The sequence below is a fragment of the Lobosporangium transversale genome (assembly GCF_002105155.1).
Source record: "Lobosporangium transversale strain NRRL 3116 chromosome Unknown BCR41scaffold_6, whole genome shotgun sequence".
Lineage (NCBI taxonomy): Eukaryota > Fungi > Mortierellomycota > Mortierellomycetes > Mortierellales > Mortierellaceae > Lobosporangium > Lobosporangium transversale.
In genome coordinates, this window is record NW_019028984.1 from 366,163 (window position 1) to 380,352 (window position 14,190).

A 14,190-nucleotide genomic window follows, 5' to 3' on the forward strand; every position below is an offset into this window, starting at 1 on the left:
AGTGCATAAATATTTTTTTCTTTGACAAGACAAGCCTGCAGCGACACCGGTCTATTTTTTTACACTTTATGTCTGCATCTGGTACTACTTTATATGTACTAGACTGATGATAAAGTATTATCCTAGAATGTATTGAGTCAATCGAATAATCATTGTCCCAATCCCTTGCTGGAGCAGAGTAAGGAAGATTAGAAAGGAAGAAGAGGGGTAGAAGAGAGGAAGCAAGGGTTGACCAAGACAAAAGGCAGGAATGAGAAGGGTACGTCAACACGAAAAAAAAAAAAAAAAAAAGACACGTTCAACAGAAATAGGTCACGCTACAAGTAACCAATAAGATCACGAGTGGATGTTTATAAAAAGAAAAAAAGATTAGTGGCACTTCTTGCAGAACAGAGGGAGACGTCAATTACAAATCAACGAAGTTTCTGTGGCACAAGGAAGGAAATGACGACAAGATCATTTGAGGGCCATGTGGATGGGTTTGATGTCCTCTGGCCAGCACTGTTCCTCTTCTTTCCAGTCATATCGGCCATACACTTCAGACTATCCTCTCACTGCCAGTCAGACGATCTAGCCTTATTTACTCTTTGTTCCGACGAAGTATGACGCGTGTGGTGTTGAGCGCCCAAGTGGATGTTTTATTTATTTCCTAGTGCATCAATTTCTTTAATGAAACGCTAATAAAATAAAGGAATGAATGAATGTATGAATAAAAAAAAAAAAAAAGCAATTACTCTGAAAAACATTCAACTGATGAAATGTCTCTCCGACATGATCTGATTATCCATCTAGATGTTTACAAGAGAATGCATGTGTAAGAGAGAGAGAGAGAGAGAAGTAAGAGTGAGGGTGAAACAGAGTGGGATGTGCATATGATGGATGGCTTTGACCTCGTCTCACAAGGTCTTCGTATATACATCTCATCTGTACTTGCATCCATCTGTCACTTCATTCTTCTTTCTTCATTCATTACTATTGTCTTTGTTGTAGTTGTTTTCGTTCTCCTCCGCTTCCTTTCTTCTCTCTCTCTCTCTCTCTCTCTCTCTCTCTCTCTCTCTCTCTCTCTCTCTCTCTCTCTCTCTCTCTTTGACGTTTCTTTGTCTCTTTTGTCTTTTTTTTTTTTTTTTTTTTTTTTTCTTGTGCCCTTGCCTACATTCTCCCTTATCAACGTACTCAATTGGTATCCCACGTCATTTTTTGTTACAACAAGCAGCTCTCTCCACTTGGACTTTGTCAGCAACACAGCAGCTATTACAGCATAGAACAATAGTCATTTAACAACCAAGGACAAACAACTTCTCCACAGCTACTCTTTGTCTCTCCACACTTACATAGCACTTGTTCATACTTTGATAGTCAGATTACACAATACAACTGCAGCCTTTCTATTTTATTTTTATTCTCTGTCTTTTTTCTTTTGTTTGGCATCCAAGTTCTTTTCATCCTTTGTTTTTCTTTCAACACCACTCCACTAATTTACTCCAGTATTGTACTTGTATTCGTCCTTTTTTTTTTTTTTTTTTTTTTTTTTTTGCCTAATCATCACGCCACATTCCACTGCAACCCCCTTACAGAGTGCGTCACAAAAAAAAACCTGCTTTGTTTTCCTGAACGGATTTTTTGCATCTTGCAGCAAGATTGTTTTTTTTTTTTTTTTTTTTTTTGTGTATCAGTCAATCATCTGTCGGTCTGTCTTTCCTATTTTGTTTTATTTGTCAACAATGGACCAACCTAACGTCATCATCGGTGATGATGGCACGGGACCAGGTTCTGGCTCTGGATCTGGATCTGAATTATCATCTACAGCCGTATGGGCAGCAGGCATTTTTGCATTCAGCGCCACATTGATCTCTCTTGCCTCTATTTGGATGCAGCTTAAAAACTATAGAAAACCCGTAAGGAAGAATTATTTACTTTTTCTTTTTCTTTTTCTTTTTTATTATTATTATTATTATTTTCAGAACAATTGCGGATAATTTACATCGATCCTTACTAACACCTCGCTCTCTTTCTAATATCCTTATGATAATAGCTACTACAACGCTTTGTAGTCAGGATTTTATGGATGTATGCATTCGTCAATAGTTTTCCAATAAAAAAAAAAAAAAAAAAAAAAAAAAGATGATCTTAATTTGTTTAATTTTAAACATTATTTTTTATTTCATAAATTTATAGGGTACCTATTTTTGCCATCTCCTCATGGATTTCATTGGTATCACTTGATATTGCCTTCTACGTAGATGCCTTCCGTGATATTTATGAGGTAACCATCTCTTTACATATACCAGACCATCATCGTTTGCGCTGATAAACTAAAAAAAAAAAAAAAAAAAAAAAAAAAATCATTGTTAATCTCTATTCTCCTAGGCATTTGTCATTTACTGTTTCTTCAGTCTATTGGTCTACTACCTTGGAGGAGAGAGATCATTGCTCTTGATGTTACATGGACGACCTTATACAAAACACCTTTGGCCTGTCAGCCTATGGTCTAGAGACGTGGACGTTGGAGACCCCTACACCTTCTTATTCATCAAACGAGGCATCCTTCAATATGTTTATGTAAAACCAGTCCTGGCAGCCGTCACAATGCTGTTGAAATCTAACGGAGCTTACAACGATGGATCAATTTCACTCAAATCTGGATATTTTTGGGTATCGTTCGTCTACAATTTAAGTGTTTGTCTGAGTCTTTACTGTCTAGGCATGTTCTTTGTGGCTACACAGGATGATCTGGAAGAGTTCAGGTAAAGAGAATGAAAGGACCTGGATGAGGATCAGCATAAGGATAAGAATAAGCATGGGCATGAGCATGGGCATGGACATAAGAATAAGAATGTTGTATGTGGGCTAAGCAATAGTGAAGGCTGTTAAGGAATTTCTGTTCACAATGTAATATCCTTACAGATCATATGGACCTCTGATTAAAAGAGAGATGTATCTGCTTTTCACCAACGCAACTTTTCCGCTTTTTTTTTTTTTTTTTTTTTTTCTTTCTTTCTTTCTTTCTTTCTGGAATGCATTCTTTTCATTTTGCTTTTTTAGACCTATTCCTAAATTCCTCTGCATCAAAGCCGTTATTTTCTTTTCATTCTGGCAAGGGTTTGCGATCTCAGTCTTGATCGCCACAGGCATTATGCGGAACAGTAAGTGTATATACTATAAATAATTGTATCCCAAGAATTTTTACCTTGGATATTCACCTGCTGACATGTATTAAATATTCCCTTTTCTATCTTTTTATTTTATTTTATTTTATTTATTTTTATTTATTTTTTTTATATATAGCTACGGCGGATACTGCGGTGGCGATTCAAGATTTTTTGATCTGTTTCGAGATGGTGTTTGCAGCAATAGGGCATTGGTATTCGTTTTCGCACAAAGACTACACGGAACTGGATATCCATTCTGCAAGGATGCCAATATATTATGCAGTTAGGGACGCTAGTGGAATTAAGGACATAATTCAGGATTCACTAGAGACTTTGAAAGGGACGAGGTTCACATATAGGACCTTTGAGCCCTCTGAAGGCGTGGCGACTTCAGGAATGAGTCGAGATGGGCGAATCATGGCAGGACTTCGGTATACAGGCGGAGGCACTTCCAAATACTGGTTACCGGACCCAGATAAGCTCAGTCGAGATGCAATGCGTCAAGCTACCGCTACCGCTGCTGGAGAATACAATGATGAGGCATCGTCCTCCTCCCTCCCTTTCCCAGGCGGTCGACCGGATTATGGACGGAACCCCAATTCGTATACGCAGCAGGTTCTGGGAAGTAGCTATTCAGAGCGAGCACCGAGCCTTTATTTCCCTGATCTGGATGATCAGGATGAGGATGGGATGGAGGAATTGTATGATGCTTCAAAACAGTTGAAGTTTGGGGATTATAATTTCCCCGCGATAGATGTTTACGACCCACATCGGTCCAAGGAAAGTGATCGGAGGAAAATGGCACGCAAGAATAAGAAGAAAGCGCGACAGCATAGTTATGAGAGCGGCTACGGTGGTGCTTATGGTGGTAACGATGTCAGGTATGGCGAGACATCTTCGTTACTGGCCGGCGCAGATTCTTCACTACGGGAAGGCGGACACGAGACAATAGGTCGACCACTGATGAGTGAGCCTGAATATGTAGGTTCAACATTTGGAAAGACAGGATGGTCTACTGTCTCGGGTGATGAAGATAGAAGCACGAAGATTAAGGGAGATAAAGGAGAAGGAGGAGCCACAGCTAGAGCGACAACAACGACGGCGACGAGGGAAGGATGTGTGGATAACGTAAATGGGTACGTGCCAGAGAAGAAGAAAAGAGGGGTGATGCCAACCAACAACAATCTGAGCAGCAGCATCGGTAGCAGTAGCAGAAACAACAACAACAACAACAGCAACAGCAACAATAACAACTATCTTCATTTTGGAAATGGGTATGATACATATGGTTATGGTTATCAGTCATATCAGAATCAACCACAGCAACAGCAGCAGCAGCAGCAGCATCAGTATAGGCCTAATGGCGGTGATGATGAAGAAGAGCATCGAGGACCAATGTTCTTTTTCTTGTAACAACAGTTTAAATCATTCCTATAAAAAAAAAAATAAAAATACAAAAAAATAAAAAAAATAAAAAGTAAATTTGCAAGATGTATTGCATTTTGTTTACGCGTGCAGAGTGGGAGATGTGGTCTGTGCTCAATGCCCTTGTATGTACATGCACTCTGTTTTCTAAGCGGATTATGAACTCCCGCATTTACAAATTAAAAAAGAAAAATGATGACGAGGATAGTAATAGCTTATCTGGGACCAAATAAGCAGAGTCGTCATTGTTGTAATCTACGAAAAACGTGACGCTCGATGAAATCATGAAAATCTTATTCATGTGATAAGAACCCTGCTATTGAAATAAAAAAAAAAAAAAGAAAGCCGTAGTGTGCATCATTTAAAATACATTATCATTTCCTCACCATTGACACTCTAACACCTGCTCATTCCTCCTTTGACTTTCTTTCAGTCGACCAAGACATTCTTTCTCCTCTTTCCACCCCTCCACTTCCTCATACGCCTACATTCGCACACATACATACTAATATACACATCGGATAATAAACATATTCACATCAATACTTTTTTTTTTTTAAAAAAAAAAAAAAAAAAAAAAAATGAGTTATAAGAATCAAGATGGCGAACGTAATCAGGATATGATGCCTCCACCGCCCTCCTATGCTGCTGCCAACACATCCTCTTCACAATATGCTCCATCATCACAACCCGCACCTCAAGAACCTTATTATCAAGCACAGCCTATACCACCTAGTAGTGCCTATGTGCCTCCAGGCAGTGGATACCCACCACCTTCAGAAGCACCACCATCAGGTACTGGCCAAATTCTCTTTGTTGTTGAAAAAAAAAAAAAAAAAAAGTGTTGTGTGGAAGTGGACTGAACGATCAGTACTACCACATATCGATAAATTGAATCAACAACGATATTTATAACATGGAAAAGAAAACTAAAGACTTTTTTTTTTTTTTTTTTTTTTTTTCCTTATATATTTTCCTTCGACTTAGGGGGACATCGATATCATCCAAACGCAGTCATTTATGTAGTGGATGATGATCCAGATACATATTCACGTAGAAATGGCATGCCTGTCGCTATGATTTGCTTTATATTCGGGTAAGGAAATCAAATCAAATCATCAAAAAAAAAAAAAAAAAAAAAAAAAAAAAAAGCAACCGGGATCCATAATGACAAGATGCACTATCTCATTCTTGGGATACATTTTACTCATTTTTTTTTTTATTTTTTTTTTTTAATACCTTGCAGGCTGTGCACATGGGTAGGATATCTATTTGGAATGTGCTTCATTAGGTCGCCTGATCCACGAGAGAGATGGTGGGCTCGTGCTTGTATGATCATGTGTTTCCTCTGGTCCCTCATCATCATTTTCACATCCATCTTTGCTCGACCAAGATACTATTGATGAACTCTTAATCCAACAGACTTGATGCATTAAAAAAAAAAGCAGTTAAATGGAAAACAAGACTACCACTTTGTACATTTGCTCAAACGTAATAAAATAAAAAAAGCCTATTCCTTAATCACATTGTTTATGTAATGTAATTTTAGCTTTGTTTGTTTGAAATGTCTTTGCTGTGCTTTTTTTTTTTTTTTTTTTTCTAAAAAAAAAACCATTCGCGCGTTAAAATTAAAGAAGGTCAACTAAAGGAGAGAGGCCTTTATCAAAATGCAACGCGATTTTTACAAACCGTCCTTCTTTATCTTTTTCCTACATATCTACCATTCCTCTTATTGAAAATATGGTATTCACACTACAACGCTTTTGAATCTATTCCAAACAACCAAACAAGATATTTTGTACGCTGCCCATGCAAATCCGTGATAGAGAGAGACCCACCCTTAATGGATAAAGATGATAGAGGCATTACTAGAATAAAAAAAAAAACACAATATCTAAATAAATCCTACGTGACCCCTGGGGTCCTTGATATCAAACCCGACGCCATTTTTTTCTAGCGACCCTCTCCGGAGGATGGTCGTCAAGTGCAAGAAAAAAATAACAGATATGGTCATCATCAATTACAAAAAGTTAATTAAGCTATAAAGCAACAGACTTGTAATTGACAGAGTTATGATAACTGATTGAATACGATTGAAATTGAGTGTGGTCTCTTATGTGACTACTAGGTGTGTTCATACTACATGCACTGACTTCCGCAGTTCTCTTCCTTTTGTCCTTTTGTCCTCTGCCCTATATTTTGTATCCATATTGAACTCTCCAACGGAAGGAGCAGTATAATTTCCCTTCTACAATTAACACATTCACATTCATCACAGTAACCCATTCACAATGCCAAAGAACCTAGTGCAAAGAGATTCTGCTGAGAAAGCTTATAAAACCTCTAAACCATATACGCGGAGGCGACAAACCAAGCGAGCTCCCAAGCCACTTAGCTTGTGTATCATATGTATTGTTGATGGAGAAGCAACATCTTTTTCTGTAAATATCCCTTCTGATCGTTCAGTCGACGAACTCAAGCAAGCCATCTATTTGCCTGCCAGGTTTGGTGATATCCCACCAGATAAGCTAACTCTCTACAAGGTCTCCATCCCTGACGAAGACAAGACTGTCGTTGAGTCAGAAATTGTGTCGAAAGAGGCTCTCGCACCCGCGTCAATGGAGCTTTGGGAGATATTTAATTCCAAACTTCCAGAGGAAACTATCCATGTTTTTGTCAAGCCACCACAGCGAGGTATATCTTTGGCTCTTGATGGACTGATTGTTAATATTTTCAGCTGATGAAGCTTTGTTTTCTATCTTAAACGGCCATGTGCATAATATCACCACTTGGTTTGTGCCTTGATTAACTCTGCGTTCTTTCTGATTACTCGCTTTGATACTTAGCTCAGAAAAGAAAACAAGATGAAGTGGTTGGTGAGTGCTTTTGACCGGGATGCTGATTATTGTTTGTAATAGAGTAATGTACAATCGAACAAAAATATTGACTTTGATCATTCTATCTCTTTTAGCAGAGTCACCCTCTAAAAGAGCTCGTCCAAGTATGAGTATCACAGGTAGATCTGGTACTCTTATGGATGCGATTGCAGGGTTTGTAAGCAAAGGGATAGTGGATGGCAGAGGCTCATACCGATGTCTTACCGCTGCCATTTTTGGTTAGTCCGCTATCAATTACAAAAGGTTTATTAATTGGTAGGCTGCCTATAATTGACTAATACCGATATCGGTATGAGTCTCTACCCGGCATCAATAAGCTCGAGAGGCCGGCGGATCTTGTAAACCTCGTAGCAAAAGGGTGCATTTCAAACATCCATGGTGAATGTTTGTTACATAGATGACCAACGACTGACCATCAGCACTTTCACCTGAAATGTGGGTCGAATCTGAAATTATTCTGAAGTTAAAAGATCGGATTTGGGATACAGTGCTAGAAAAGCTTGTGGTAGGTGGCGAGGATATTGCCAAAGGGACAATGTTTGAAATGTACGTTCGTGATATATTCAAACGTGGCGATATTAGGAGATGATGAAGAGTCCTGTGGAGAGCCCAGTGATGAGTCTGATGATGAGACCCAAAATCATATTGTTTTCACCGGGACAGCCAGCATAGGAAATTATCCCTTCTCATATACTTTGTTATCTGGATGCTTGCCACTTGTGGAAGACCCATCGATTATCACCATCCAGGGCACCAGAATGTTTAACTAGGAGCTAGGATGACAGCTCCGTTCTAAAGATATAAATGTCGTTTTAATCCCACGGTCCATGCAAGGGATGGCAACCTGCGACCAATGAGATCATATTTACTGTATGTTCGGCCAATTCAGTGTCAATATGTGAAGGCAGCGCGTTTTGAATATCTAGGCATCTGGGGACATGGAATAAAGAAAAATATCAAGAATTAAGCCAGAAGTTTGTTTGTTGACCCTTACCGATAGATAATTTAACTGGATGCTAGAGCGACGATTATACTATAGAAAAGTACGTCGTCCTAGCATCCGTCAAATGTGGCCCGTGCATTAGAGAATGGGTGGAAGCCGGGTTGGGTGTTTATTTCTATTCTAAGACACAAGCCATAAGTTCAATCCTCCATAGCAAGGTCAGCTGGCCTTAGAAAGATACCCAAAGGACCTGAAGGGTGGACTTCCGAGTACAAGCAACAATTCGAAATCCAATAAATCCAGCAGCATCCGATCAATCAAGCGGTACTCAAGGGTTTCCACCAACGACGGAAGAGAGCTGCTGAGGGCGCGAGGTGACCTGTTGAGCCGTTTGCATCTTAATCCGCCAAAATGCTGGATATTCACATGGAGAGCTAAGCTTCACTTGCGATACCGGCTTTGCTGGTCAACTCATGGCGCAGACCAACAGATACCAGTCCTGCCTTTAGGTTGGGACGCCATGCACTTGGTACAAATACTATAGACCCATTCAAACGTAGGCTTTAGTCCATGTCAGGCTGATATTGCACACTTTCCGGACTAAATAAAGAACTATAAACGATTTATCTATACTATGCCGCGGTGAAGTATTTTTGTATGCCGAATATGAGCTGTTTGTCAGAGGGTCAAAAAAATAAAATAAAATAAAATAAAATAAAATAAAATAAATTAGAAATAACCCATTTTGACCACTGTCTTTCGGGTAACTGTAGAGCGGAACAGAGCATGAAAAGTATTTTGTAGATAGTAAGCAGTAGAGAAGTAAGTGAGAATAAGATATGGAGTCCACACGGAGTATTGATTCATTTTCTGGTAGAGAGACTTATACCAGGTAACTACGTATCTATCTATAAGATGACAAAGATTCGTTCTAAAAACTTCATACCAAAGATTTATCGCATCTATGTGTGGTGCGTTATTGCCACTAATTGTTACTGCTAACCTTTATAGCGTAGTATTTTATCAGTGTTTTTCCTAGTTTTTTTCCTAGCTAGGCCATCATAATATTGCATCCTGTAGTGCAATGGTCAGATTACTCGTGCATAGAGTATCGCAGCTCCCACGACGCTGCAACTTCCAGCAGTAATAATCCCAGACTCCTCCCTCACTCTAGACTCACCTTCGCTTATTTCTTTGCAGAACCATTTATATTTTTTAAATATCTGTAGTCCCCCCGTGCAAATATCTTTCTGCCTTATTTTTCTTGCCCGAATATATATGTATCTCTTTTACAAGATGAGTTCGCAAATTTCCTTTAGATTAATCTAATTGATAGCCCAGATGTCAAGGAATACCCTCATGGTTTGCTTGACAGCCTACCTAAGCGTTATTTGACCTCCATTTCTTGTTTTATCTGTAAAAACCCTCGTATCTCGTTTACTAAGGACAAACCTGCGTTGATGAGAAGCATAGGAGCTCCTATTGAACTTGTTGACAACCAACAAAAAAAGGTTCACCAAGCTTTTTGATCGTGACATTCAGCTACAATCCGATGACAGTAACGGTTAGAGGCGCACCAACGTATTCATGCGATCCTAATACTTCCTAGAGGAAGCCTACCAATTAAAGGCGGATTTTAACTGAAAGATTGACATAATAACCCCCGTGCAAATAGCTTCATTATTTGGCAGCCCAATTGCTACCCAAGTGTGTGAAGTTAGCTGGCTGCCCCCAAAAATAGGCTGCCAAATAACGGCAAAAATTACTATTTAGTATAGGTTGCCAAATAGATTAAGCCTTCTTTCTGGTTAAATTGGCTGTTTTTATTTTATTTTTTTTAGTTTATTTTTAAGCAGGACGATACTTCCAACGGCCGCCATTGATATATGCTTGGATACGCGGATTGGACCGGAGACGTTTAAAGAGTCTATAGGTTGTTGGGCGAACACTTTCGGAAGCGATCATTGGTGCTTGTTCATGGAAGTCGGAATAAAAAAAGTCGACCCATTCAAACCAAGGGAACTCAGCATACGTTGTCTAGGAAAAATAAAATAAAAGGACGTGTAATAAATACAAGTTTGGTTCATGGTCATTAAAGCCAAGATGCTATAGATCTCTTTTTGTACATTTACTCTCTTTCTCTCTCTATCCTTTGCTTTTTGCTTTTACTTTTTTTTTTTTTTTTTTTTTTTTTTTCTCTTTCTTTTCTGTACCTTGTCATGTAACAAGTAGCCATTGGACCCATTTTGGACCAGCAGTCGTTCAAAGCAATCAAAGAACGGCGCAAGTTTCGCGAATGCCGCGTCAATAGTAGCTTTATCCTTGGGATTCGGTTTCAACCACATGTGGATGAGTAAGGTGCTGAACACATTATCGAACGCACACTGGTAGCATGAATCTAAAAAGGCCTCCTCTTCAAGGTTGTTGCCTGATAAATTAAACAGACGAGCAATATAACGCGTCAAGGCTGGTCCTTCTGCTACTCTCACGCTCTTGCCATCTGGTTTGTAATGTGTCAGAATCGGGAGTAAACCAAATGGGGTGCCCTTCTTCTCTTCAGCCCAATTCACAGGTTCTATGCTTTTGTAATCAGCCTTTATTTTATGATGAAAAAAAAAAAAAAAAAAAAAAAAAAAAGGGGGGGAGGGGGGAAAGAGTGATACTGTTTAGTTTTCATGCATGGTAAAGTAATAAATACACACGAATGAACATTGTCTTACACCAACGTATTCAAGAATCAAACGAGGCACTTCAGCACGAGCGCGTGCAGGCATATAGAGAATCTCGAATCGAGAGTTCCTTAAAACATCAGACTTGATCGTATATTCGTCATTGGAGGTATAGCCAGACTGGAGAGGCGCTTGTGATCCACCTTGAGCTGGTTGACCGGTGGTGCTAGCCATAGTTATAAAGAGCTATCTAAATGTGGATTTGGATGTGAATATGGTAATGAATATGAATGCAAGGTTGTTTCTTCGAGAGGGATTCTGCGATGTCTGTGAAGAATGGAAAGGAAAAAGAAAAAGAAAAAGAAAAAGAAAGAAATAGGTCTGACTAGCACTTGGCTTACTGTGCAGTGCACAGTAAAGAAAATCCCTCATTCCATGGACACGCCGTTCTTCAAGACCTTTCTTAAAACATTACAAGACACCATTCTCAGTCTTGTCAACAGCCTTAACTTTATAGGTCTCTTTCTTTCTTTTTTTTTTAGAGGACAAAGCCACAGCATGGTTTGTTTCTAATGCTTCTTTATTACATGCAACATCAAGATTGCCCTTTATATGCTATTGATGCTTCATTGTTTAGGCCTTAGTCTCCAAAGGGACCTTGAGGCTCTCGTCGGCTTTCGCTGTTACCTGCTTCTCCTTGCCGCCAAAGCTGGTTAAAAAAAAGCATTTAGTTTTTTAACATTTCGATCCAATGTTCCCATATAAAGAGACAGAAAAAAAAAAGAGAGAGAGACTTACTGGTGATAGTCAATAAAACGGTATCCTTGAATCAATTGAGCAGTCTCATTGGTAGCATGGCAAGCAAAGAGAAGGTAGTTGCGAGGTTGAACCATCCAGGCGAAACGCATGAAGAGCAAAGAATAGACTGTCAAGGCACCAGTCATCTTGCCCGAGATCAACTCGGGATCCTTCTTGAAATCCGAAATGGCCGCAAGAGGAAGACCCCAGTTGGCAACTATCCAATATACAGATGTATATATAGTTAAAATAGGAGTTACAACAAGTCCTTGTTAGATTATATCCATGGATAGTAAACAAGTCCAACGTTTAATCATTGCAGAGTGGATCAAAATATAGCCAACTTACCAGGGCCCCAAAAATGCTAATTATCATTATTTCCAATACAAACGTAAAGAAGAGAGGATATGACCGTTAACATAATAAAAGTAATAATATTGCAGAACCCATTGAAGTTTTCTTCTCTTCTTCTTTTAAAAACAATCGTGTCTTTGTTGAATTATATTCCCAATGACAAAAAAAGAAAAACTAAAAACGAAGATCATGGATGTTTTTTTTTCCATCCCTATTTTCTTCTTCTTTTTCTTGCTCAGCACCCTTACACCAAGATCCGGGATACGAAAAAGACTGGTTGATTCCTCATTTTAACATCCATGCTTCTGTTGGTGGGAAAGGACTATCCCATTTGTTTCATATGATTCAATCCAAGCTGATGTGAAAATGCCAGCAACAAGATCCGAGCGTCAACAAAAAAAAAAAAAAAAAAAAAAAGAAAAATCTTAAAGGGACAGATCCATAATTATTTTTTTCCTTCCTGATTAAAAATATCCAGAGTTTGTTGGGTTTCCCTGTCTTTATATATTAGGTATATCAATGACTTACGGTGCTATGTAGTTCATAAAAGAGAAGTAATAATAATAAGTAGAAAAGAAAAAAAGATGAAGAAGAAAAAGAAAAAAGTATCATTAGTCATAGTAGCCAAGGTATCAAGGTATCAAGGTATCAAGGTATCAAGGTATCAAGGTATCAAGGTATCAAGATATCAAGATATGTTACATGGAAAGGCATCATGAAGAATGAAGAATAAAATCAATGTTACCTCATCAAGTAATTTCTAAATTCTGGGCTGGCGATCTTCTGACCCAGCTGAGATGCCCAAGAAGCCATGATAAAATGTATAAAGGGAAATGAAAGAAAGGAGTGGAGAGTGAAAAAGAATGAACGACGTTGGGGAAGTGAGGATAAAAAAAAACTCTTATCGCTCACATTTCCTTCGCTCCTAAACCCTTTCCGTTGGGGAATTTTTTTTTTTTGCCCGTCTTTAGTACATGTAGTCTAATTGAGAAGGAACAGGTGGCTTGCTCTTCTCTTCTACTCATTCACCACACACGGGCAAGATGACCAACATTCCACAGAGTAGACGCGTCGCGTGTAGCTTTTGACTTCACGTGACATAATGTGTCTATTTAAGGTTTGTTTCTTAGCTTTTCTCTACTTTTTTTTTTTTTTTTTTTTTTTTTCCAACCAACTGAATAACATTGCTCTTTCCTTTTCCAACTAATTGAATACTTCACCTTTTTCTCTCCCAATCAGCTGAGTACCTAATTGTTCATTCAGAAAGAAAACTCATACCATCGGAAAACGCAAAGAACCCTCTGACTATTCTACTCAGTATGATATTCAAGTGACAAAGAAACAACGAAATGAAAAGACACAAGGACAAGAAGAAATAAAAGGCAACCAGTATAGCATGACAAGCTCGAGCACAAATGTAACAACAGTAACAATGGCTACCCCATCGTCAACTATTGTGGTATCACGCTCTATTATCACCTCAGGAGTCGTCCTTCGTCATGTTGCTGTTTAAAGACCCAACTGAATCCATTCAACAACAATACTAGTGGCAACAACAGTGGCGCCAAGGGCGACGCCACCAAAGCCTCAACAGCTTCTACCTCTGGATCAAGTGTCTTCCGTGCTAAAGGTATTATCAAATGCCAATACAGATAATGGCGTCTTCTCGCCCTCGTCGTCCTCGTTATGGACGCGAATATTCAAGTATGACAACAGCAATCCTAACAGAGTGCATAGAACGTTTATATATGACCTAGCAACTTCAAGCACTTTCATCTTATCGTCCTATCCGTAATCCAATGGCATCATTGGAAACAACATGCCATCCCGGCGGAGCTGCCACCAATTTTAACCGCAACACCTTTTTGTTCGAAAAGCAAAATATATAAATAATAGTAATAACAATAGTAATAGCAAAAAGGAAAAGCCATTTAGCAATTAATAAAAAAGGATGT

At 38.8% G+C, this 14,190-nt stretch overlaps 4 protein-coding genes across 4 annotated transcripts; 2 read left to right on the top strand and 2 right to left on the bottom strand.

Annotated features, from left to right (window-relative positions):
- Positions 1-1,670: 1,670 nt before the first annotated feature.
- BCR41DRAFT_347692 (organic solute transporter Ostalpha-domain-containing protein) lies at positions 1,671-4,579 on the top strand. The gene is made up of 6 exons (XM_022023141.1): positions 1,671-1,895; positions 2,033-2,067; positions 2,176-2,263; positions 2,368-2,744; positions 3,043-3,143; positions 3,286-4,579. The coding sequence occupies exons 1-6, from the start codon at positions 1,722-1,724 to the stop codon at positions 4,560-4,562; spliced, it is 2,052 nt and encodes a 683-aa protein (XP_021884405.1). The 5' UTR covers positions 1,671-1,721; the 3' UTR covers positions 4,563-4,579.
- Positions 4,580-5,132: 553 nt separating this feature from the next.
- Positions 5,133-6,085, top strand: BCR41DRAFT_384237 (hypothetical protein). Its single transcript, XM_022027541.1, has 3 exons — positions 5,133-5,369; positions 5,562-5,670; positions 5,821-6,085. Exons 1-3 carry the CDS (start codon positions 5,156-5,158, stop codon positions 5,975-5,977), a joined length of 480 nt encoding a protein of 159 aa, XP_021884406.1. The 5' UTR covers positions 5,133-5,155; the 3' UTR covers positions 5,978-6,085.
- A 4,144-nt stretch (positions 6,086-10,229) lies between these two features.
- Positions 10,230-11,553, bottom strand: BCR41DRAFT_419629 (hypothetical protein). Its single transcript, XM_022029790.1, has 3 exons — positions 11,135-11,553; positions 10,628-11,008; positions 10,230-10,451 (listed from the first exon to the last, which is right to left on the bottom strand). The coding sequence occupies exons 1-3, from the start codon at positions 11,315-11,317 to the stop codon at positions 10,263-10,265; spliced, it is 753 nt and encodes a 250-aa protein (XP_021884407.1). The 5' UTR covers positions 11,318-11,553; the 3' UTR covers positions 10,230-10,262.
- Positions 11,554-11,634: 81 nt separating this feature from the next.
- On the bottom strand, positions 11,635-13,166 carry BCR41DRAFT_332690 (hypothetical protein). The gene is made up of 5 exons (XM_022021858.1): positions 12,981-13,166; positions 12,764-12,767; positions 12,230-12,245; positions 11,882-12,098; positions 11,635-11,792 (listed from the first exon to the last, which is right to left on the bottom strand). The coding sequence occupies exons 1-5, from the start codon at positions 13,046-13,048 to the stop codon at positions 11,717-11,719; spliced, it is 381 nt and encodes a 126-aa protein (XP_021884408.1). The 5' UTR covers positions 13,049-13,166; the 3' UTR covers positions 11,635-11,716.
- Positions 13,167-14,190: the final 1,024 nt, after the last annotated feature.